Source organism: Felis catus, chromosome B3 (assembly GCF_018350175.1).
Source record: "Felis catus isolate Fca126 chromosome B3, F.catus_Fca126_mat1.0, whole genome shotgun sequence".
Lineage (NCBI taxonomy): Eukaryota > Metazoa > Chordata > Mammalia > Carnivora > Felidae > Felis > Felis catus.
Genome location: NC_058373.1, coordinates 88,130,385 through 88,153,730, shown reverse-complemented (window position 1 = coordinate 88,153,730; position 23,346 = coordinate 88,130,385). Strand labels below are relative to the sequence as shown.

General features: G+C 36.6%; 1 protein-coding gene across 5 annotated transcripts in view; it reads left to right on the top strand.

Moving 5' to 3' along the window:
* The window catches only part of FBXO33 (F-box protein 33), a 45,097-nt gene extending 22,034 nt beyond the window's left edge, over window positions 1–23,063 (top strand). For 2 of the 5 annotated variants that reach the window (XM_045059861.1, XM_011283375.4), the window contains 3 exons: window positions 6,455–6,565; window positions 7,096–7,781; window positions 8,960–11,009. In XM_045059861.1, the coding sequence (XP_044915796.1) occupies window positions 6,455–6,565; window positions 7,096–7,781; window positions 8,960–9,231 (1,069 nt within the window). In that variant the 3' untranslated portion in view covers window positions 9,232–11,009. Of the gene's footprint in view, window positions 1–6,454; window positions 6,566–7,095; window positions 7,782–8,959; window positions 11,010–22,190; window positions 22,298–22,390 lie in introns of those variants that run through there. The other 3 variants (XR_006599549.1, XM_045059862.1, XM_023255664.2) reach the window with 3 other exon arrangements.
* The last annotated feature ends 283 nt before the right edge of the window (window positions 23,064–23,346 follow it).

The window sequence follows — 23,346 nt, the reverse complement described above, 5'->3', positions numbered from 1 at the left end:
AATATGAAAGCTTGCCAGCAAAAGTGACAAACACTCAGCCCTCTAGGCCCAAAATAAATTAGGTGTTGGTCTTATTATACTTATTTTGATTCTCTAACCTACTTTTGTGTGAATCTTTTATAGTAATCTCTGTCATTGGTTGACATCTGCTTGTTCTTTCTGACCTTACATACACATAGAAGTAGCTCCTAAAATCTGGCAGTTTTGATAAGGGATATACATTGGTAAATGTGGTTAGTAATATCTTCTGTCGACAGATCTAGAATTTTTGTTGTTTTAGTGGTGTGTGTGTGTGTGTGTGTGTGTGTGTGTGTGTGTGTGTGTAAATATCCCTACAGGACTCTAGGCCTACATCAGTGGTACCTAATCTTTTTTGGTTAATCTATGAAGAGCTGATGAAAGCTTAGTGATCCTTCTTCCAGAAAGTGCACATGAACTCAGCATTTTACCATCAGTTTCTAGGATGGACCCCATGAACTGTAAAGCCCAATTTTTGTATCATCTGGATGTATTTTAGATTATAGTGATTTTTAATTTTATAAAACTGTAAACTAGTTTTCCTTATTAAATTTGTCTTTTTTTTTGCTATTTCATAACAATATTATTTAACACACATTGAAATTTTAAAAATTGGTAAGTAGATAATGTTTATCAGAAAACAGACATCATCAAGATTTATATTAGTAGCTAAGCTACTTTTCACTCATTCCTTTTCCATCCTAACCCCAAGTATAATATAAATCAGTCTGTGGATAAAATAATTCAGTTTAAATTTATATAAATGAATAATGCTTTAAAATCTATCAGTGAGAGACTCCTATTCATCATTCCAGGACCAATTAATTTGAGTAGTCTCATAGTTGAAAATGTTATTCTCATTAAAAGTAGTAATGCTAAAAGTCTTAGAAACCCTGCAAATAAATTGAGCCAATACTGCAGGCATACATTGTAGCTGTTAAATTTCAAGAATAACCCAAAAGAGATGGGTGGTCATTTGAGCCAGAATGACAAAAGAGTTTTAAATTTATGGGAGAAAATGGTTACTACTCATTTACTCTCTTTGTTTTTATTTCTAACTGAACCCTTTCACTCAGTGCTCAGTTCAATGACTAGGAATTTACAGAATCAGAGAACTTTACAGGTGAAGATGACTTAGACCAGAGGTTTAGTGATATGAGAACTTAACTTAGAGCAAGATTTCAAATAATATGATTAAAGTATCATCATGTTTAGAGGAAGAAATTAGATGTTGTCTTTTAAATAACTTAAAATTTTGTCTTTTTAAATAACTTAAAAATTATTTTATTTCACAAAACTGTAGTCAGTGGATTTTTTGCGTTTTGGACACTTGATTTCTCATTCAGTGCTCTTTCAAACACCACCTTTATTTCTCCTGAGCAACCCTTTACAAATATGGATAACATTATTCTTGCTGGTTATAATGTAATATTTAATATATATAAATGTAATATTTACCTTTTTTTTAGCAGCATTACCTAATACTGTGAGCTTAGCAATGAGCATTACTTGGTAAATAGATTCCAGCCAGGTAAAGAAAGCTATTGTGTTGGGAGGGATAAATAAGTTTGATGTGGCAATTAAAAAGACAAAATATTTTATACAAATTTGTAGTACTAGGAGTTGTGAAGTCATTTTTGGGTAATAGATTATTTGATTACATAGCAAGAAATAATTTTAGTCACAACTGAAAAGGAAAGTAGAAATAGAAAAATCGTTTTATGATTTAGATTCATTAAAACCAAACAACATCTGTGAAGTGACATAAAGAAATTGGGGGGAAAGTGTACTTTTATGTGCTAATAACTCTGATGGAATATAGTCACCATAATGCCAAGAATTGTCAAAAATGTCAAAACTTTTTTTTTTCAACGTTTATTTATTTTTGGGACAGAGAGAGACAGAGCATGAACGGGGGAGGGGCAGAGAGAGAGGGAGACACAGAATCGGAAACAGGCTCCAGGCTCTGAGCCATCAGCCCAGAGCCCAACGCGGGGCTCGAACTCACAGACCGCGAGATCGTGACCTGGCTGAAGTCGGACGCCCAACCGACTGTGCCACCCGGACGCCCCAAATGTCAAAACTTTTTGTTGATAGTCTTGGCTATTAGCCATGATTGTGAAAGACAGTTTTTCTGCTTTTTTTGTTTGTTTGGTTGTTTTTTTGTTTGTTTGGTTGTTATATATATACAGACTTGTATATTCCATCTGGGAGATAGGTGTTCTTTATTTACCACATATAGAACAGCAAAAGTAAAACCACAATTCATTAAATGAACTCCCAGTTCCACTTGTGGCACCTTGATATGTAGGAGTCTCTGATAATTATACTTAAGAAAATGTTTGGACTAAATAGATTGAAGTAGTAGAAAAAAGATTAGAGAAGGACAGAAGAGAAGATAGAATGTGGATGATCTCTTTCTCCACTATAGCAGGGACAGACGAAGGCAGGAAGAAAGTAATAACCAGATCTTGATGCCAGTGATACAGATTGAAATGTTTGGGAAAAGTAAAAAAATAAACACCAGCCTAGTCATCTTAAATTCTGGGAGCCTAATTGTTAGTTAATAAGTGGAGAAAACTTGCCATGTAGACATATATAATTCATGGTTAATTTCATTTCACCTGCCTATATATCTTACCATTCCTGTTTCTCTCAAGAGAATGAGAAAATGAGGATTTCTCCTTCCTGGGGGAGGACTTGCTTTTGAATCAGTCACGGCTGGGGTGCTTGGTTGCCCCCAAGCATCCGACTCTTGGTTTTGGCTCAGGTCATGATTTCAGGGTTCATGAGATGGATCCCCACATCGGGCTCTGCACTGACAGCACAGAGCCTGTTTGGGAGTCTCTCTCTGCCCCTCCCCCACGCTCTCTCTCGCTCTCTCTCAAAATAAACAAACCTGAATCAGTCGTGCTGGCAGGTTGCTTTTTTCCACGTCTGAGATACAAATAGCAGTGGAGATTAAATATGATGTCTTCAAGATAAATGAGTTACAGTCAATGGAAAGTTAGAGATGACATCACAGGTGAAGAAAGGTGAGCTTATTTGCTCCATTCATTCAAACTGGTTTTCCTCTTGATCATTTGTACGTTTTTTCAAGTTGATGGATTTGACTTGTATTTGAGTTAATAGGAGAGGTGCAGGAAGACCACATGTTTTTTTATAGGTACTTTATAATATCTGCAATATACATTGGCAGTATAGTCAAGGTGTGTTTGGAGTTGTAGAATTTTTTTTTAATTATATATAACATTTTCTGAAGTCACCTCCTACTTTTTTATAGTTAAAAACTACTCATTGGTCTTAGAGTTTATATTGTTACATATAGTCAGAAAGCTGAAAAGTGATGTGGGTGTTCTGCTAAATATTTTAACCATAAAACCAGCAGGTATTAGCTATATACCCTTAATTATATTTCTGCTGATGACAGTATGTTTTTAAATGAAGCTAACCAGAAAACTAGAATATGCACATTATATTCTTTTTGTTTGTTTATTTATTTTGAGAGAGAGAGAGAGAGAGAGAGAGAGAGAGAGAGAGAGCGAGCATGCAAGCAGGGGAGTAGAGGGGGCAGAGAGAGAGAGAGAGAGAGAGAGAGAGAGAGAGAATCTCAAGCAGGCTCCCAGCTGTAGGCACAGAGCCCAGCGTGGCCCAAACCATGAGATCATGACCTGAGCTGAAATCAAGACTCGGACCCTGAACTGACTGAGCCACCCAGGTGCCCCTGCACATTGTATTCTTTAGAGCAGCACTGTACAACAAAAATATAATACAGACCACACGTGATTTAAATTTTTCAAGTAGCCACATTAAATAGTAAAAAGAAATGATGAAATTAACTTTAGTATATTTGACCTAATATATCCAAATATTATCATTTGAATATGTGACCAATATAAAATATTAATGAGATTTTATAGTTTTTGTATTAAGTCTTCTAAATGTATTTTTATACTTAGAGCACATCTCAGCTCTGACTAGCCATGTTTCAAGTATTTAGTAACTATATTCCCCATATTGCATGGTGCAGATTTAGAATATGACAAGAAGAATATCACTAGTATGAAATTAATAATTCAGGTTGGTTTCCATCTGTCACGGGTCCCTTAAAATATCTTTTTATTTGTGAAAAGATTTTTTATCTTTTCATAAATGATAAATTTAAATACATTTGTGGAAGCATCTTGGTAGTAAACTCAGTGAAATATTTTCTACTCACCTGGTATTATCACCTTACTGTTCTATGGAACTATATGAAGAAATGTTTAAAGCCCTTTGAGGTGCTAACCTTTTCCTTACTCTCTCCCTTTAAAGGAGATTTAGTTCTCTATTTCATAAAAGAACTCCTAATAGGAAAAAAAGTCAAAGTAATGGAGAACATAATTATTGTTAATAGCTGTCAATACTCATAAACTAATATTTAATCTCCCTTTACATAGAAGATCTATCCAGAAGAAAACATTTTTTTAAGTCAATTGAAAACATTACCCTTAAAATAATTCTCTGATGTGATTATCTTTACAAAATCTATCCCAGGCCCACCTCCCCTTATGTATCTATTTCCCATTGTTTTCATTTATATTACGGTTTTGATTACTATTTCTATTTAGGTAACTCTTGAGCTTACCTTCCCAAAATATTCATTTGTTTAACAGATATTCATTGAACACCTATCTTGTGTCAAAAATTACTGCTAGGTACTTATAAGAAACATGAGTTTACCCCTTTAATGAGAGAGGTAACAAATCACAGTAAAGCATATTACCGTTTAATAAAGACATTTTATAAAGTCCCAAGAAATGGCTAAAACTACAGAGGCTGAGAGGATTGCCTCAAAAAAGGCTTTGATAGAGTAGTTGGCATTCAGGTATCTATTCAGAAGGCTGAATAGAAGTTTACCAGGCAGACCAGGAGAGGGAATAGTATTACATTTAAAGAATAGTAAGTAGCCCAGTATAGCGTTTTTTGAACCACATTTTGAAGGATCTTACTGTACCAAGCTAGCCATTTGCCTGTTTCTGATAGCCAGTTAGGGGTATGATCCCTTAGGAATTTTTAATCAAGGCAATACAGAATTCAGGTTTGTGTGCACCTGTGATCAGGAATATTCCTGCTTGCCCAGGAACCTGTTGGGAGACAAGCCTCCTTGTGCCTCAGGGCAGACCTGCCAACGTTGGTCTAACTGTATCCTGAAGCAGCCCTATGAACGAACTCCATCCTTATTCAGCCATGGTCTGAGGGCAGTCCCACACACCTAAAAACCCAGCAGATGGCACACTTGTCAGTGCCCCCAGACACAGGCCTGCAGAATCTGGTCCCAGCCATGAACCCTGAAACAACCCTGACACTCAGTTCTAGCCCCTCTCAGCTGCAATCCTGGGCACCCCTGCCCTCCCTGAGTCCCAGAACAGGAGCCTATCTCAGGGATCTGGTGGAAATCACTCCTGCCCACACACCTAGTAACTGGCAGCTGTTTGCAGACCTAATAACAGACCTTTGTCCCAGCACCAGCCCTACTGACAAAGGACTCAGAGGCAGTCCTGTCCACCAGGAGACCAGACAGGATCCACACCTGCCAAGGTGTCTGGTAGTGGGGTCCACAAACCATAGACCCCAGTGCAGGTCCAGCAGCAGCCATGTGACCTGGCTTCACCAACTTGAATGTGGTCCTGGATGCAATCTCATAGTCTGGAGACCCAACAGGAGGAGGTCAAACTTGTCTATAAAAACTGGAAGAAGTATTTGCTCCCCCAGATACACAAGACACCGATTCAAGACCACATAGATTATTAAAAATCAGGCAAACATGGAACCACCAAAGGAAACAAAGTTCAAGTAACCATCCCCAAGGAAATAGAGATCTATGAATTGCCTGACAATTCAAAATAATCATCTTTAGGGCGCCTGGGTGGCTCAGTCAGCTAGGCGTCCGACTTCAGCCCATGATCTCACAGTTCATGGGTTCGAGCCCCGCCTCAGGCTCTGTGCTGACAGCTCAGAGCCTGAAGCCTGCTTTGTATTCCGTGTCTCCCTCACTCTCCACCCTTCCCCCACTCATGCTTACTCTCTTGCTCTCTCTCAAATAAACATTAAAAAAAAAAAATAATCATCTTCAAGAAGCTCAGTTACATGTAAGAAACCAGACAACTGAATAAAATCAGGAAAACAATGCATAAACATTTTTCCATGGTCATTAAAATATTGATTTCTGGAACTAAGCTTTATACCTCAGTCTTCATTTTGTAAAGCTTATGCCGTTCTTGTATTATGTTGCTTTTCATCGTGTGTAAAAAACAATCTGAAAGTAGTTCATTGGATTCTAAGTGAGTTATAAGGTAGAAACTTTTCTAGGTATCCCTTCTATTTTCTATTTTTAATATTTATATTTTTACATATTATTTAGTTAGACAGTCATTTTAAATTACTTTTCTTGTAGGAACCTCCAGAAGTTTAGCCTTTTTGGAGACATAAGTGTTCTACAACAGCAAGGAAGTTTGTCAAATACATACCTCAGCAAGGTGGACCCTGATGGCAAAAAAATTAAACAGTAAGTTGTATAGTTAGTGGAAGGGGGTTTACATTAGTAATAATTTTAGTTTTTTCTGAGAAATTATAAGATACAATGAGAAGAGTAATATTTTTTCTAAGAAGAACATATGTCCTATAAATTGGAAGTATTTTAACTATAAAATATGCCATTCCACAGCATAAATCTTTAAGACAAATCATAGAATTTGGGTAATTATTACGATTTAAAACTGCTATTTATCTGTTTGCCTTCTCTGTAACATAAATTGTATATCATCAATCTTTTCTACCATACTGTTGCAAAACGCTGCTTTCCTAGGGTAAAGAACGTATTTTTATGTGTTTAATAGAGTTTATTCATTATATTTTAATGTGAATTTTAATGGTAGAAATAATATGGTAATACTATTTATGTGTTGGATAGACATTTACTGAGAGAAAATGGATCTCAGCATTGCATGCCATTTCATTGCCCACTTTCAAAAGTCAGTGTTTAGAGGTTAGAGCTAAATGTTAACAGGATCATTGTGGCATGTGTTTTCCTTACAGAATTCAGCAGCTGTTCGAAGAAATACTGAGTAATAGTAGGCAACTGAAATGGCTGTCCTGTGGGTTTATGCTGGAAATAGTAACCCCAACCTCACTGTCATCTCTCTCAAACTCTATTGCCAACACCATGGAGCACCTGAGTTTGCTGGACAACAATATTCCTGGTAACAGCACCCTGATCACCACAGTCGAACTGGAGCGATTTGTGAATCTACGCTCACTTGCCCTGGATTTCTGTGACTTTACAGCCGAGATGGCAAGAGTCTTAACCGATAGCAACCATGTGCCTTTGCAGCGACTGTCTCTCCTGGTCCACAACGTTTCCGTGATGCACAAGTCTCTGGACAACATGCCAAATGATGAGCATTGGAAAGCCTTGTCACGAAAGAGCACCAGCCTCCGGGTCTATATAATGGCCTTTGATATCAAGAGTGAAGATATGTTAAAGATTCTGAAACCCAGTATACCACTAGAGAGGATTCATTTTGACAGCTACATCACTTGTGTTTCAGGAGCTATTGTTGATCTTATATCCAGGCAGTATGATAAGTTCCTCACTCATTTTATATTAATGAATGATGTGATTGACACGTCTGGTTTTCCAGATCTTAGTGACAACCGAAATGAAGATCCATTGGTTTTATTAGCATGGAGGTGCACAAAGCTCTCTCTTCTGGCAATTCACGGTAGGTGATTTATCTAAGAAAACAAACAGATCTACTTGCAGTAGATATGTTTCTTCCCCTAATCACAAGATCTCTTAACATCATAATACAGAAGGAGAAAGTATGATTTCTTTATTGCTTGCTGCCTCATCTTCTAGATTCTAGATTTTAACATACTAATTTGTATGATATTTTTTAAACAATGGTTCCATTAAATGGGTATATGCTTTTTTTCTTACTGACACCTTTCATTTTAATGTTAACTATTTCATTTAGAGAGTTGCTATTCTGACAAGTAGAAGAACATTTTACTTCTTTTTCTGGAACATGTAACACATTTACAAAATACAAAACAGCAAGACTATATGAATGTCTTAAACTCACTTTATTAGTTGTGTTTTATTATGTTTTTAAATTAATTTTGAGCCTGCATTAGTGTAGGACTGTGTGTGTCTTTCTGTTCAAGTTTTGCTTCGTAATTTGGCCAGTCAGAGGTAGCAGCAAAGAATAGATCAGTATTAAAGATAATAAAATAGGGATTTTTTACAGACAAAGAAATACCAGGTATTGAAAGGTTAATTTCAGCCAGTCTAACCTTTTTTTTTCTTTTAAGAAATTAGAAATTAGATACAGCCAAAGCCCCTGTCATCCAGTCCCCTTTATTCTTTCCCAGAGATCAATATCCTCAAGTTAGTACAAGTTTCTGTGACTGTTTTATACTTTACATATTTTCTACTCACAATTAACAATTTTAGCTTTGAAGTGTCACTTCATAACTTTGGACAGTGAAGCATCATAGGAGAAGATTTTTTTAGTAACTAAAAACAACAGTTTCGTATGTATTGTTAATGGATACATATGTATGAAATAAAAATTTATGATACAGCACTATCCAAAGCTAGTTATACTTTAAATGTCCTCAATCTTACTAAGTGCAGTGATAATCAGAATAGGATTACAGCACCTACCAATGCACCACCCACGGTGATGGTTTTGGAAACAATATCAAACTTAGTCTTTTTTTTTTTTTTTTTTCCTGAGCTAAACAATCATACTTCCTTTTCCAATCTCAATATATTTTTAAAGGAAAAGGGCCAAAGTAATAAGTGACATACAAGTTTGTGGAAAAGACTAACTTATCAAATAGACAAAATAAAATGCAAGGAAATGACAGTTCTTATCTTTTGTTTATTTTTAAGGTTATACAGTGTGGGCACACAACCTCATTGCCATTGCTCGTCTTCGTGGCTCTGATCTAAAAGTACTTGAAGTCACTGAAGAAAGCATTGATTTTGACCAAGGGGAACTGGCCGACCAGGATGTGGATCCAGTGCATAACCTTATTGAGCAGGTATCCCTGGGCCTGGGTCAACCTTGGCACGCGGTCATGGACATCGAATCACTCAGTGTCTTCACTGAACCAAATCGTCATTTTTACAGAGAGATGCAAAGCTTCAGCGAAGACATTTAGCTTTTTTTAAAAATGTACAATTCCTGTGGTTACATATGCAAGTAGGGTCCTATTATGTTTTTTTTCAGTAGTGTGAATTAATCCCTTTGTGCTGTGTTTAATCAGTATTAGCTTTATAGAATTATATATGTATATTCTACTTCTTGATCAAAGAACGTAGTCGGGTATTGGTTTAGAAGTTCAAAGTGACAGTGTATAGGGCTTTCACGGTTAATGGACTTGTTATCCAACCTTAAGGATATACAACCGAAGGTTGTCTGAGGTTGCTGGCTAACTTTATTTTTCACTGAGTTACTCTGCCTTTTGATGTTTTTATTCTTTGTGTGTCAGAGTTCAGAGCTCAGGAGCCAAAATATTTTTATACATATATAGATATATATCCATAGCCTGGTGGATTTGTATGCAATGCACCGCATTCATGCATTGTGACAGCATTTCATTAATTCTTATTTGAAATGGAAGAAGGGAGGATAGTATGATCCCAAATGAGTTATCTTTAACAGAAAAGCCAAGACTTTAACTTTCATTACATATATAATAGTTGATATCACCAATTACCATTCAGAATTTTGTATAGTACTAGGTTAGAACACTGCTTAATCCTTTTTTTAAAAAAATGCATTTACCTAAATGTGAATACTCAAATTGTTAGACTTTTTAAAAACTATATCTGACATAATTTATTCATCAATTACATTATACATTCAAGTTAGCTTTTTAGCCCAGATTTCAAATAGTGGAGGAAGAAACTGTATTCCAGGGTAAAACCTCCTAAAGCAAAATCTTTAAAAAACAGAGCTGTAAACACACATGCTTGCAAACAAACATTAGTCGTGAAATCCCTAGCAACGAGTCACTGGATTTTTCTCTGTCAGCGCGCGTGTCAGCTGCCAAAGAATAGACTTAACTGAAGAAGTGCCCACATGCTGGCAGGGGCCGGCCCACTCTGGCCAGCCAGATACTGCTAGATTGTAATATTTAAGGTCGAATTTCGACCTGTGGTACACAGCTGTGCTGTGGCTCAGTCAGCAACCTCAGAACTCTGAAAAAAACAAAACAAAAAAAAGAAAAAAAAACCATGCACCTGTTTCACTGTGAATAGTGAATGTAAAGGAAAGAAAGGAAAAACTGAAAACTTGTTCTATCACAGGTATGAGCTGCTATGATACATGAAGAACATTCCATGAAGTATGTTTTAAAACCTTGTTATATCTGAGAGGCTTTAAAAGCCGATTTAACTGTTTCAGGGCAACCGCGGTACAGACGTGGTCTCTGTGAGACTTCCACCTGACCCCAGTTTTAAGTGGTACGAATGTTGTGCATTTAATGTTAAAGGACAGTCTGCAATAATAAAGTAAGTAGCCAACGTGGGTGCCCAGCAGTGCTGAGACCTGGCTGCTCTATTGTAAGCTTTGGAAACACAATTTATGCAACAGATGTCCAGATATGATTCTATTTATGGAAAAAGTTTATATGTATTTTACAAATGGTTTTACCATCTTATATTAAAATGACCTTTTGACAGGTGTGCACTGTTTTGTCTCCAGTGAGCACATACCATGAGGATTTTATATGTACATCAGTAGTGTGAATCCACTGGCACAGTGTGTGTAAATGCCAGATGTGGTGAGATTTTATCTTATAAATGTGATCGGATAAAATAAATCCTGACAGAAACTGTAAGGAAACCAGCTGAATGTTTGACCTGATGACTGATGTTGTATGGTTTATGTTAAATGTATATTCTTTTAATCAACGAATAAAGCATTAAAAAGTGATCATTGTAATATACTTTATTGTATGCAAAGCATGAAAACTTTTAGTGTTAAATAAACTGCAATAATCCTTATATTATGTATAATCATGTTAGCTCCTGTTGCTCCTATTGTAGTCGGGTACAGCAAAGCTTAAATTTGGGTATAGTTCATAAAAAGTCTTAAATAGTTTGAAGCGTCTTAATTTTTTTGTTTTGTTTTACTAACTGGCAAAATACAAGCTTAAGAGCAAACAATAGGCTGGTTAGCACAAAACCCAAGTGTATTATGCATTTAGAATACATTACTGATACGGTAAAACTTAATTTATAGACTATATATAGGAACTTTTTACAGTTCCTGTACTGGATGCAAAAATACTTTAGTATGCCAGTATTAAGCAGTTCATAAGTCCTTGTATTGCTTTAGTTTGGCTTTGTAATCTCTATTCTTGCTTGCTGAGACAAACAGCTGTCATTTATGAGAAAGCAAATGGCTCTCTTCCTTCATCTATCTTTCCTTACTCATTCCAGACACTGACTCTTTTCTAGGCACTCCCTCATCTTGGAATAATCTGGTGTTCACAAGCAACTGTCATTATACCTACTGCTTCCTTGTTTCCTAACCATATCTCTTTTGAGTGAATCAACATGTTTATGTATTTAAAATACAAAAATAGTAACCAAAATGTACGGAAAAAATGTGTTAATATCTATGAATAGCATACAAGTGAAGGCTTGGTATAGTAGAGCACTAACCTAGGCGGCAGCATGTTTTATACTCTAAGCTCTAATGCTACATGAGCAGACTCTCCCTTGAGCTTCAGTTCTGTCATCTGTAAAATTAGGGAAAATTAGGGATTGGAGTTAGTTATCTAAAAGTCTGATTCTTCACCAAAAGTTTTAACTGTTGTTAGCCTAGCAGCTCAGAGACATACACGATCATCTTTGAGCAAATGTATTAAATAAAATATTTTCAAAACCTAGTTTACTGAACTATATGAAATTTACATAGCTAAAATTACCTACCCATTTCCCCCACCACCCTAGGAATAAAGAAGATAGGGAGTCGGTGGGATGGGTCTTGGTAAGGACAGTGTGCTCATAGCTGAACATACAAATTCAGAAACTAACTTGCTTGGGGCTTATGGCATGAATCAGGTGGGATCTTTATGAAGCCAGTAACATAAAGTGGTGCTAATGGAGTAACACACAAGCAAATGTGAATAACATCCAGCCATCAAACCACAATGTTTATATCAATGCTTCCCAATCTTTTTCATGTCCTGACATATACAGAATACATTGTACAGCACACTGGTATAAACTAGAAAAAACCGGGGGGGGGGGGGGGGGGAATCATTGTTTGATTATATAATTGATGAGAAAAAAAATGCAGAGGATTGGGGGTAAAATACTAAATTTGTATAGAACTTTCAAATAAAATGTCAAATGTTTTAACTGGTAACCTCTTAAAACTTTTAATAGTGCCATCAATGAGAAACACCCCACAAATAGGTGATAATTTTTAAACTTTTTTTTCACAACCATTCAAAACTTTATGCAGCTAAAATTATACTTAAATCTAACAACCCTAAACATAATAATGGTAAATGTAATGTTGAGATTTCTTGTAATGTGAATTAATTTCAAATTCAAGTGATTTTTTTCACTGAGGTATTTCAAAATAATGATGAAGCTCTAATTTGTAGTCTCCCACACGTAACCCTGCAGCTAGTTTAGTGACCACTGAGAGCACACACCAGCCACAGACAGAAAATAGCTGATTTATATGCAAGCAGTTAGAAACCTGCAGGGAGCCCTCCTCCCACGCCTGAGCTTCCAAGCCCCTCACAGCCAACCGGCTACATCCGGGGTTTCACACCTGGGCTTCCTACCTGCTCCATGGACACTTGGGACATTCTTCTCTCACAGCTTCATAGACATTCCTTGCCCTTGATGGACAAATAGAGCCTCTGCATCACACAGGCGAGTAGTGAGTAGAGTACCCGAGTCCACTCTCTATCCAGGGCACACTGTCAGACCCGGCTCCACTCTAGCTGTACGCCAAGAAGAAAACGAAAGCATCAGGAGGCAACCAGCCAGGGCTCCTAGCCACCCCAGAACTCAGCCTGGAAGGGCATCACTCTGGTACAATCTACTAGCTAGCCTGGGCTGCTGGTTGTGAAAAGAAAATGGGAGGTAGACTGTGAACAAATTTTCAGTTGAATCATCCTTCCTGTCTGAAAGATAACAAAATTACACAAATGAGGGCAATAAAATGTCAAGTGTTGACAAGGAAGAGGGAAACACATTTGGAACCTGAATATCCACTTTAAAGAGCAAATGTGAGGGGTGCCTGGGTGGCTCAGTGGGTTAAGCATCTGACTTTGGCTCAGGTCATGAGCTCACAGTCTGTGAGTTCAAGCCCCACATCAGGCTCTGGGCTGACAGCTCAGAGCCTGGAGCCTGCTTCGGATTCTATCTCTCTCTCTCTCTCTCTCTCTCTACCCCTCCCCTCCACCCCTCCTCTGCTCATGCTGTCTCTCTCTGTCTCAAAAATAAATATTTAAAATAAACTTCACATATTGAAAAAAAAAATTTTTTTAATGGAAACCAATTTGACAATAAACTTCATATATTAAAAAAATAAATAATAAATATTTTAAAAATATGAATTAATTAATTAAGAACAAATTCACAGTACCTTGTAAAGTTGAAGTTGCCTTTGCCCTATGACCCAGGAATATCACTTCTAGATACATTCTCTAACACCACCAACCATGGGCTCAGACACAGTGCTTTTGTGGACTTACAGCCCTGGCCTGACCTTCCTTCAGCCCTCCTGAACCAGAAACTAGAACTGCTGCATGGCCCCACATGCTTTGAAAGTCTCCTGCCTGCACCTGCACCTGGACTCCCACTGCCTACCCAGAGTGTGTGCACACTGGCCCTGTTGATCCCAAGGGTCACTCATGGGGCTGCCATGGCCTGGCCCACCCACTGGCCCTGAAGGCCTCCCATCTGTCACCCTGACTCCGACTACATACTGGTTGCCATTTGCCTGCTCCCCACGTGCAGCATGGACAGAGAACTTCTCTGCTGTCCCAGGGGCTGAACCACATTCTCACCAAGAAGGGCTGAACACCCCCCTACTCCAAAGTTGTCCTACCATGAGGGCCCACCCTCAGACCTAGGGGGCCATACAGAGTTTCTTTATACTCTTTTATCATATAATATCGTATAATTCTTTATATTAAGCTTTCCCTGTTTACTGTGTGGTTTGTCTCCTGATTTCCCCAGACTGCTACATAACCGTTCCAATTATCCCACAGCTTTTTATAAAAATATAATATACCGTTGTTAATGAGTCTTTCATGGATTATTTTCTGCAACAAAAATATAGGGGCGTCTGGGTGGCTCAGTCAGTTAAGCATCCAACTCTTGGTTTCAGCTCAGGTCATGATCGCACAGTTCATGGGATCGAGCCCCACATCAGGCTCTGTGCTGACATGATGGAGCTTGCTTGGGATTCTGTCTCTGGCTCTCTCTGCCCCTCCCCTGCTCGCTCTCAATCTCTCTCAAAAATTAATAAACATTTAATACATATACATATATATATATAATTTAACATGTATAATTTTAGAAAGCTGTGTTAACTTTTTTCTCCTACATTTAGCTTTTATACATAATGCATAAGTAATCAAAAATGTAAGTTTAAATTGGTATAACTTATCAGAACTGTGTCTTTTCTAAGTAAGTTCTAGGTCCAACATGGGGCTTGACCTCACAACCACAAGATCAAGGGTTGCATGCTCTACCAACTGAGCCAGCCAAGCCCCCCAGAACTGTATTTCTTAATGAATGAGGCTGGAGTTTTTTGGTGGGTTTTTTTGGGTTTTTTGGTTTTTTCCAGTTCATACTCCATGGATGGATGTTACTTGCTCCTGAAATGAGTCAGGGCCAACATCAATTCCATTACCTATTTTTCATTTTTATAAACACAAGTACTGAAACATCTTTTTCCCATAAATAAGGAGATGGGAAGACAAAGAGTTTTGTTACAGCAGTGGCACTCATTCTTCAAAGTCCTAAAATTTTAAGACCAAAAAAACACAGTGAAATATCATCAAAAATTATTTTAGGGGTGCTTGGCTGGCTCAGTCAGTAAAGCATGTGACTCTTGATGTTAGTGTCATGAGTTCAAGCCCCGCGTTGGGCACAAAGCTTACCTTAAAAAAAATTGGGGGTGCCTGGGTGGCTTAGTCAGTTAAGTATCCAACTTAGGCTCAGGCCACGATCCCACAGTTTGTGAGTTTGAGCCCCGCATCTGGCTCTGTGCTGACAGCTCAGAGCCTGGAACCTGCTTCAGATTCTGTTTCTCCTCTGCCCCTCTCTGGTTCTTGTTCTGTCTCTCTCAAAAATAAACATTTAAAAAAAATTTTTTAACTGAAAAAGAATGTTTTTAATTAAAATTATTTTAGATAAGCCAATCAGTTGAAAGAAATCATTAGAATTATTTACTTTCTCAGTACTGACACCAATATTTCAAATAGTCTCTCTAGAGTTTCAAAGGTTTGTACACCTTAGTATGACACATCATAGTGACGTTAGAACCACATTAAAGGTATGTGTTTCTTTTGTAAAATGGGAGAAGAATAACTGCAAAAGGGAGGGTAGGAAAAAGAACCTGCATCTTCTTCATAAATTCATCCTTGGGAAGAACATCTCTGGAAGAGAATACACACTGAAGATAAAATGCTGGCAACTTTCCCAAAAGTTGGAAATTCTTGGAAATTCTTTGCATATTCAGAGGGATGTACCCATTTGAAAACTACAGCTCTAGAGAACTACTGCTTATACGACAAAGAAACAAATACTAAGATGCTTATTTCCACATAATTACCATAAAAAATCAGCAACCTAATGTCCATTAATAAAAGAATGAATTTGTTGTGCATATCCAGAGTGGAATACTATACAGCAGTCAAAAAGAACTAACTAGATATACATTTATTAGTATGGATGATCTCAAAATAATATTGAGTGAAAAAAAACAACAGCTGAAGGATACATGTAATGATGATATTGATGTACATTTTTTAAAGCAAGAAAAATAAATCATACATAAACACATTTAACTGGAAAAAAAAAACCATTCACGTCCTCTTTACAAGAGTGCTCACCTCTGGGGCATGAGAGCAAGAATTGGTATGGGCATGAGGGCAACTGCATCTGCGACATTTTTTCTTGAAAAAAAATATATAGTAAATGTTAAGTTTGCTCTATCTAGGTAGTAAGTAAAAGGGAATTCATTACATTATTTTGTTCTTGTCTGTATTTTTAAAATATTTATCATTGAAATGTCAGTATGATCCAAATTACCAATAAATGCATGTTTACTATTGATTTGGCTCATGATCTGGCCAAGTCTAAAATGTGACCAAGGCAAGACAGAATATAGCCTCTCTCTCACTCATGGATGAATGCATCACAGTAAGATGAAAGAGGTTCAAATCTCTACTGAGAGTTTAAAGTCTAGGTTAGGTTGTAAGCAGAACGTTTTAATATGTCACTGCAATCAATATTTCAATTTAAAGCACTATTCTCTTTAGAGTAATTCTTATTTAATACAGGCATTAAATAAAACAACTTCAGCTATTTGGAGTATAGCCAAGGATCCAGAAGTACGTATAAAACCCTTGTGGGAAGGGCGCCTGGGTGGCTCAGTCAGGTTGAGCAACCAACACTTGATTTTGGCTAAGGTCATGATCTCTGGGTCATGGGATAGAGTCCCACATCAGGCTCTGAGCTGACAGCACAGAGCCTGCTTGGGATTCTCTCTCTCTCTCTCTCTCTCTCTCTCTCTCTCTCTCTGCCCCTCTCCCACCATGTGCTCAGCCTCTCTCTCAAAACAACAACAAAAAACAAACAAAAAAACCTTGTGGGAACAAGCTACTCCCTGCACTAATGCTTAAAGGCATCCCATCAGAAAAGCTACTTCCACTTCCTTTTGGCTCACTTATTCTTACTTCTAGAATAACTCTAATAAGACTATTCATCTCATTTCTCAGACCGTAGCAGATTAGATGTGGAGGAAAGGAGTGACTCTGAAAAGGAACAGAAGTTTATACACCTGAAAAGAGAACATAACTAATCTAAAGTCATTTTGGAGGAACTTGAAACAGACTCAATTACCCCTGTAATAAGCTTGAAATACATGGCAGTGATAAATATGTCATGACCCTGAACCAATAGGAAAATGTATTATCTTCAGAACATCTGTATAGTAAGTTAGTGGAACATTTAGTACATTTCAGGAAGGTTTTCACACAACATAGTTAAAAGTGTGTGTTTAAAAGAATGGACTTTAATCAAAAATATTCATTTAAGTGAAACTTTCTGAGAAAACATTGATTAAATTAGCTAGGAAACAAGATGACATGTGCTGAATAACTGTTGTGTGCCAACCACTGTAATAACCACCTCACTAGAAAGCACTCTACTTAATCCTCACAGCGACCCTGTAGTACATATCACACCTATTTCACATATGAGTAAATGGAGGCACAAAAAGGTTAGGAATCTTGTCCAAGGTCATAAAACTAGTCGGTGGTAGAGCAATATTTGAACCCAAATAGAACCCCCTATATTATACAACTTCTATTCTAACACTCTTAAATAATATAACCATACTGTTATTTGGCAGACAATACAGTTTTTCAACTTAGTTTTTCAAAAACATAGATATTACATTTTTTGAAGCTCCATATTCTCCATGCCCAGTATTCTTGCTGTATTTCCTGAACTGTGTTAACCACCCTTGGTATATTTCAGCATGTGTGTGCGTATTCACCAATTCTAGTGACTCACAAAGCAACAGAATAATTCATGCAGGAGGTACATGAATTTATGTCTAGCACATATAAAGTGTGGTGTGTATGTGTGAAAAGATCTGAAAATGCAAAGAATAGAATGTGAAAATGTAAACTATAGAATCTATGTGTATAATTTTCTTTTACTCTTATTTTCAATAAGAAACATTATACAATTAATATATGGTTAGCCTACCTACTAGCAAGAGACAAGCAGGATAAAATTTGTCACTACCTTGTAACTGTAATTATTTCTGGAAGCTAAGAACTCTAGTTACTTGGGAATGAATATATATATTATTCAATATATTAAATATTTTATCCAATATATATATTGAATATATAAACACAGTTAATATAATGTTTATGAGGGACCAAAATTATATATTGTTTATATATTGTGTATATGTATATAAAAAATATAGAGAATCTTATATATCTATATAAGATATATAAGATATATATAAGATATATAAGATAATCTATATAAGATATAGATATATATAATCTATATAATCTATATGATATATAAGATCTATATGATATATAAAATATATATATAGAATCTTTATATATATATATATATATATATAAAATCTATATATATAGAATATACAAACATAGCTAAGATAATGTTTGTAAAGGACCAAAATATGGTCTGTTAACTGACTTGAACATGTTTTCTACTAAATTAGTAAAATCAACAGACTATTTTGACATCTTATAATCCAAAGGGTCATCAAATTAACAGATCTAAATTTTTCAGACTAACGTTTTTAGATTAATGTTGTTACAATGTTCAAACTACCCAAAGTGATCTATAGATTCAATGCAATTCCTATTCAAAATTCCAATGGCATTTTCCATAGAAATAGAAAAAAATAAATCCTAAAATTTCTATGAAACCACAAAAGACTCCAAATGGCCAGAGGAATCTTGAGAAAGAACAAACCGGGAGGCATCACACTTCCTGACTTCAAACTATATTACCAAGCTATAATAAACAATCAGTAAAGTTTTGGCATACAAACAAACACATATTCCAAAGGAACAAAATAGAGAACCCGGAAATAAACACATCCATATATGGTCAATTAAGTTTCCACAAAGGCACCAAGAATATACAATGGGGAAAAGGCAGTCTCGTCAATAAATATTACCTGGAAAACTGGATACTCACATGCAAACAAGTAAAACCGGACCTCTATCTAATACCATATATAAAAATCAACTCAAAATGGATTAACAACTTGCACATAAACCTGAAATCATAAAACTCCGAGAAGAAAACATAGTTGGGGGTAAGCTCCTTGACACTGGTCATGCAGTATTTTAGATCTGACACCAAAGCAAAAGCAATAAAAGTAAAAATAAACAAGTGGAACTACATCAAACTAAACAGCTTATGTATAGCAAGGAAACCATCAACAAAATGAAAAGGCAACTTACAGAATGAAAGAAAATAGTTGTAAACCATGTATCTAAAAAGGGGTTAATATCCAAAATATACAAGGAACTCATACAGCTCAACAGCAAAAAAACAAATAACCCAATTAAGAAATGGGCAGAGAGGGGCGACTGAGTGGCTCAGTCGGTTAAACGTCTGACTTCAGCTCAGGTCACAATCTTGCGGTTCATGAGTTCGAGCCCCGCGTCAGGCTCTGGGCTGATGGCTCATCAGAGCCAGGAGCCTGCTTCCGATTCTGTGTCTCCCTCTCTCTCTGCCCCTCCCCCGTTCATGCTCTGTCTCTCTCTGTCTCAAAAATAAATAAACGTTACAAAAAAAAAAAAAAAAGAAAGAAAGAAAGAAATGGGCAGAGAATCGGGACATTTTTTTCCAAAGAAGACATACCAATGACCAACAAGTATATAAAAAGATATACCACATCACTAATCATCATGGAAATGCAAATCAAAACTGCAATGATACCACCTGTTATCTGTTATCAAAAACGACAAGAGATAACAAATGCTGGTGAAGATATAGATAATAGGGAACCTTGTACACGTTGGTGGGAATGTAAACTGGTATGGCTACTATGGAAAAATAACATGGAAGTTCCTCAAAAAATTAAAAGCAAAACTACTATATGATCCAGCAATCCCACTTAAGGGTATATACCTAAAGGAAATGAAATCAGTAGCTTCAAGAAATACTTGCACTCCAATGTTCATTGCAGAGCATTATTTACAATAGCCAAGATACTATAATGTGTAAACTAAGTGTTCATTGATAGATGAATAAATTGTGGCATATGTACAATGGAATATTTTTCAGCTCTAAAAAAGGAAATCTTTCCATTTGCAACAACTTGGATGAACCTGGAGGGCATTTTGCTAAGTGAAATAAGTGGGAAAACAGAAACAGAGAGTAGAATGATCACTGTCAGTGGTTGGGGGTTGGGAAAATAGGAAGAGGCTGCTTAAAGGGTATAAACTTTTAGTTATAAGATGAGTTAAGGCACAACATGGTGAAGAGTTCATAATACTGTATTTTATAAGTGAAATTTACTAAAAGAGTAGAACTTAAGAGTTCTCACACATGGGCGCCTGGGGGGCTCAGTCAGTTAAGCATCTGACGGGTCATGATCTCATGGTTCAGGAGTTCAAGCCCCCCATCAGGCTCTGCACTGACAGCATGGAGCCTGCTTAGGATTCTCTCTCTCCCTCTCTCTCTCTCTCTCTCTCTGCCTCTCTCTCTGCCCACCCCCCTCTCTCTCTCAAAATAAACATTAAAAAAAGTTTTAAATCCTCAATTTGTTCTAGCAACCACATCATACTATTGTGCTAGATACATACTATGCTCCGTTAACTTAAAATCCATGCATCCTTGACATAGGAACTACTACCAAAACAATTCCTGAGCTCTGAAAATGATACTTCACACCTATCCTGCACCAATATTTTTTTTACATTTTCCACACAAAGGTGAGTACTATACAGCAATTTGGAAACCTTAAAAAAAAAAAAAAACCTTTCTAGAAAAGAGGTGCAAGATTGTTCCCGTGTGTAATAGACCCTATTGTTTCTGCCTGCCCAGCAATCCATACAGAACCCTTCTTCTAACAGAAAATTTATTCCATGTAATGCAGACTGGGATTATCCTGTCCAACAAAAGGAGAGACCTCCTGATCCCATCCTCCAACCACAAAACGCTGGTTTGGAAATGAAACTGTACTCCAAGGCAGAAAAGTAAGAGCCATCTCCAGGAACTCTGCTGGAAATTTCAAAATAAAGGCTATCTCTCTTCCTGGGATTTTAAACACTAACTATCGCATCCATATAAATCTAAAGATGCTGCAACTACATGGGCAGATAATATCTCTGGGAATAAAACAGAGAAAAGTGGAGCTAAGAGATTAGAGGAGAAAGACCACGATTTGATGACATAATTTAAGCCACTGGATATAACTAAAATTCCCAGTTATACAAACCAGCATTTATTCCATTGATTTTTCTCAAACTCGTTTCAGTTGCATTTGTCTTACAAGCAAGAAACATAACACAATGTAGTAAGCTTAACTGTTCTTTACAGACAGTTATCAGAGAGCTCCCATATTCCACCAAAAAACACACCATCTCTTTTGTAGCACTCATATCAAATTGTCGAAGTAGCTGCTACTTGGGGAAAAAAAAAAAATAGGAAGCTTAGTTTGCAAAGGTTATAAGGCTAGGTGCTTTTTTAAATAGATTCATAGTAAACCCTGAACCACACCTGAAGCAGAATAAAAATCATCAAGTATACTCACAAAATAATTTGTATCATCTTAATCATGTCTACAAACTGTCTGGCTTTAAAAAGAAAAAACTTTTTTTTTTTTTCAACTAACCTGGTTCCAAAGAATGTGATCTCCTTTCCTCTTAACAATCCTCTGTCCCCAGTCCCAAATTCTGGCTCCAGAATATATTTTAGGAATATATCCCTAAAAAATTATCCTAAATCTAGTGGGGTAAAGATATTATGCAGAAAGATATTAAACTTTCATTATTTAATTCTTTAAAAATTCTAAAAAAAAAAAAAAAACAGATTAAGCGTTCAACAAGAAAATAGTCAAGTAAACTATATTCACAAAAAGGAAAGTAAAACAACCATTAAAAATGATTTTACAAAGACTAATAAAAATTATTTATATTAGATTACAGTTAAGAATATAAAGTTATAAAAAAAAGAATATAAAGTTATAGACACATATAATTACAATAATACAAAAGATATGTGAAGGGTAAAAAGACTGAAGGAAGTACAACATAAATGCAAAAAGCGGTTTTGCTTTGGTGGGTGGTAACCTTGGACTTTCTTGTGCTTTTAACCGTTTTAACTTTTCTTATAGGACTATGTATTCTACAGAATTTTCTACTGAAATTTTCCACTGAAAAAATCAGAACGTCAAAATGGAAGAAAAAGTTATCCAAACAGGACCAAAAGGTATTCTTTCCTGAAATGTCCAAGCTTACTGCCTATCAGTCCAAAATAACGAATGCTCAGTTCACTATCTTGAACTCTGACCTACTCCTTTAACTATCCCTGCAGATGGTGACAACAGCAACAATAGAAAACTTAAACTTCAAGGTAACAGACTAAGCACGTCCATTTACACCACCTGCCCTTCAAGGCCCCACTGAAATAAACACAAAGAAGAGCCAAGAGAAATAGACCCCCATAAAGATGAAAAGAATGAAAGAGGTCACCAACAAATGACGTTTCAAAATTTTCTGGAGGACAAAAGAACAGATGGGATTAGGTTGGGGGATAAAATAGGTCAAGAAAGCTACAGCCTAGAATCTGTTATCAGGGGCTGAGAGTCAGTATGCCTGATAGAGTCTGAAGATGGGCTCAGAGCCAGTTAGTATACTGTGTACACAACTGGGGTATGAGTGTGAAAATAGGGAGATTACTTGAAGATCTGCACAAAGATCACCTAAAAGTTGGTACCACCATTTCCCTGCACAACCCCAAGCACAAGGCAGTGAGCCAGGACTGGTCTCCAGCTAAAATACTAGAGAGATACTCCCTAAAGAAATTAAGCCGTTTGGAACAAGCAAAACTTCTAGAGTGAATGGCGGTATCCTAGATGAAGGAAGCCCTTCTAATTCTGTTATCTGGAGGACTTACACCCAATTAGCCAGCTCCCTATCAGTCATCCTAAGGAAAAGCCTGTCAGTCACAGATTCTGTCTCCACCCCCACCCTCCATCTCCCACCACCTGTCCCAACACACACAAAGATCTCCCAGGAAGAAACCAAACAAGAAAACTATCCTTTGTTGCACAGTAAGAGTTATGTATAAGCTAGCATCAGCCAACCAGTTCGTCTTCAAACTCAAGGCTAACCAAGTATATAAGGAGAAAAAGCCCAAGATAAATAAGAAGAATTATTAACCCTAGAGAAAAGAAATAAATCAGAAAAACACTTGTAAGAAACCTCTAATTTACAACAGAAAAACTCAAAAGATTAGATCTTCACAAAAAGGACAGGATCTATGAAAAA